This window comes from Branchiostoma lanceolatum, chromosome 6, assembly GCF_035083965.1.
Source record: "Branchiostoma lanceolatum isolate klBraLanc5 chromosome 6, klBraLanc5.hap2, whole genome shotgun sequence".
NCBI classification, from domain to species: domain Eukaryota; kingdom Metazoa; phylum Chordata; class Leptocardii; order Amphioxiformes; family Branchiostomatidae; genus Branchiostoma; species Branchiostoma lanceolatum.
In genome coordinates this window covers 19,525,059-19,528,104 of record NC_089727.1, presented here as the reverse complement: position 1 = coordinate 19,528,104, position 3,046 = coordinate 19,525,059, and the positions used below count along the sequence as shown (strand labels likewise).

General features: G+C 41.9%; 1 protein-coding gene across 1 annotated transcript; it reads left to right on the top strand.

Annotated features, from left to right (window-relative positions):
- Nucleotides 1–610: 610 nt before the first annotated feature.
- LOC136437564 (C-type lectin domain family 4 member M-like) lies at nucleotides 611–1,818 on the top strand. Its single transcript, XM_066432181.1, has 3 exons — nucleotides 611–740; nucleotides 964–1,305; nucleotides 1,802–1,818. Exons 1-3 carry the CDS (start codon nucleotides 611–613, stop codon nucleotides 1,816–1,818), a joined length of 489 nt encoding a protein of 162 aa, XP_066288278.1.
- The last annotated feature ends 1,228 nt before the right edge of the window (nucleotides 1,819–3,046 follow it).

Genomic DNA, 3,046 nt, shown 5'->3' with positions numbered 1-3,046 from the left:
GGGCGCTACAGCTTGAGAGGGATTTCATGGATTACATCTGATCGGGTAACCCGGTCTTTGTACAAAGAAAGATTAAAAAGACCTTCATCCTTTGCGAGGTCTAGTAGTCGACTGTATGATTGTTATAACTTTTCTTCGTATCATTCTTGTTTTCAGTAACTGAGATGACACAAATACATTGTGACAGTGTTTTAGGGAGTGTCATGATGATTATTGAGACGTTGACGATGCAACCCATCAAAGCTAAGCACTACGGCTAATGACGTAGGTAACAATGCGTATGTGCGTCTTAAAAAGCAGACTAATCGAACTCACTACATAGACTTGTACGGATTTTCATCAAAAGGTCAGGTTAACCTTTTTCTCAGCATCATGTATAGATATGGAGAAAAATATCGCTATCTTTTCCACATGTTTGCTTCTTTACCTATTGTCGTGTACCTCATAGAGAGAAAAACACACTTAGAAAATGTATTCGTTATGGTCCAAAATAAATGGAACAGATATACTAGTGATAAAAACATGCCGCTTTCATACATTGTATCAAAAATGATTGAGCATTAAGGTTCTGTATTCACAGACTTGGAGAAAAACAGCAAATTTGTCAGGAATGCTTGAAGAAAATGAAAAAGCTCTACGCGACATTGCAGCCGACGTTGCCCAGCTGATTCACTCCCGTCTGGAGAAACAGAAAGAACAAGGGAAAGAGAAAGAGAAGAAGACAATGCAACGCATGGAAGGTAAAATGAAAAATACATAATCTTGTACAATTTTTAGTCTAAATCCAAGCACTTAAAACATTGAATATCCGCCTTGTTCAAAAAATGAATGGAAAAGTAGTCATGGAGACAAAAACAGAAATATAAGCCTTCAAATTGCAAGATAACAGTTAGAAAGAAAGCCAATTGCAAGTCGCTTTATTCAAAATAACATTTTAGAAATGACGAGATTCTCCATTTTCAGTGACCTGTCCTGGTGATTACCAGAAGTATCGTGAAGTCTGCTACAAAGCCTTTGACACCATGAAGACGTTCGACGAATCGGCCAAGACCTGTCTGGCTGACGGGGGAACCCTCGCCATGCCCCGAGACTCCGGTATCAACGGCTTCCTTATAGCCCTGAAGGATGGAGTGAAGATGAATGGAGACTCCTGGCTCGGCTTGCACGATCAGCGAGAAGAAGGGGAGTGGGAATGGATAGACGGCACCGCTCTGGGGACCGGCTACAACGCGTGGTCGCCAGGTGGCAATAATGGCAGAGACTTTGAACAGGACTGCGCCATGTACTTTGGGATCCAGTGGTTTGGTTGGAATTGTGTTGCGGAAGATCGTTTCATCTGTCAGGTCATACCTACAGGTTCGTTTTATAAGTTTATATCAGACATCTTTTCTAACCCTTGTTCTGCTGACATTTTTTACGCAATTTATTTCATTGATTTGATTTTCGAGTAATCTGGTCATTTTCCCTTGACTTTTTCTGGGCTGCGGGGGGATCTGTGCGTTTTGCTGCGGTGTGATGCGTTCAGCTGAAAAAATACCCCCAACCCGTACATATACAGCACCCACATACATGTCTTCTCTTTATAAAGAGCCTAATAATGTTAAACTGTCGAGAAAACCTGACTCAAGAAACCCTTTGTCGATATCTAGTAGCCAATTATGCGTAATTCTTATTTGCCAACTAACCTTCATCTCATCATTTTTTTTTTAAGTCGGTAAAAGATGAACAGATATTTACCGGAAAGCGTGAAGAACTAAATTTTTTCTGATCAAAAATGCTTTTATTTATTTTCCTCTTTTAGATTCATCCGGCAAGTAGCTGTGAATGACGAAACGTGGACAGCAGCACATACTTTAGGCATCAAATTAGGACTTGGTAATCTGGATGTGGAGATCACTTAATAGCTGAAAACAAAGTGTTGAGTGCTTTTTAGTTTCAATCTTATTAACTCGGTCATGTGTACTTGAATGTTAGCGTTGAAAAAAAAACATGTTTGAGAAGTGGTTTGAGGAACGATACCACGATTTTCAGTAGGGCGGACCGATTCTCACGACCTTCTATCACATTTTGTCCGCACGTGGAAAATGGTCCCCCCCTCACACTCTCCCAAATGGAGTGAGTTGGGTTATTCCAATCAGTCTTATTAACTCGGACACATGTATTTGAGTCTTAACATTGCGATAAAACATGTTTGAGAAGTGGTTTGAGGAACGATACGGCGATTTTCAGTAGGGCGGACAGATTCTCACGACCTTCTATGACATTTGGTCCGCCCGTGAAAGTCGTCCCCCTCACACTCTTCCAAATGGAGTGACTTAGGTTATTCCAATCAGTCTTATTAACTCGGACACATGTATTTGAGTCTTAACATTGCGATAAAACATGTTTGAGAAGTGGTTTGAGGAACGATACCACGGTTTTCAGTAGGGCGGACAGATTCTCACGACCTTCTATGACATTTGGTCCGCCCGTGGAAAGTCGTCCCCCCCTCTCACTTTCCATATGGCGTGAGTTGGGTTATTCCAATCAGTCTTATTGAGTCGTAATATTGCGATAAAACATGTTTGAGAAGTGGTTTGAGGAACGATACGGCGATTTTCAGTAGGGCGGACAGATTCTCACGACCTTCTATGACATTTGGTCCGCCCGTGAAAGTCGTCCCCCTCACACTCTTCCAAATGGAGTGACTTAGGTTATTCCAATCAGTCTTATTAACTCGGACACATGTATTTGAGTCTTAACATTGCGATAAAACATGTTTGAGAAGTGGTTTGAGGAACGATACCACGGTTTTCAGTAGGGCGGACAGATTCTCACGACCTTCTATGACATTTGGTCCGCCCGTGGAAAGTCGTCCCCCCCTCTCACTTTCCATATGGCGTGAGTTGGGTTATTCCAATCAGTCTTATTGAGTCGTAATATTGCGATAAAACATGTTTGAGAAGTGGTTTGAGGAACGATACGACGATTTTCATTAGGGCGGACAGATTCTCACGACCTTCTATCACATTTTGTCCGCACGTGGAAAATGGTCCCCCCCTCACAC

Bases quoted from the DNA above. Each gene is read 5' to 3' on its own strand.
- LOC136437564 (XM_066432181.1), top strand. From the start codon at position 611: ATGCTTGAAGAAAATGAAAAAGCTCTACGCGACATTGCAGCCGACGTT. The intron at 741-963 runs GTAAAATGAAAA...CTCCATTTTCAG, and splicing joins GACAATGCAACGCATGGAAG to TGACCTGTCCTGGTGATTAC.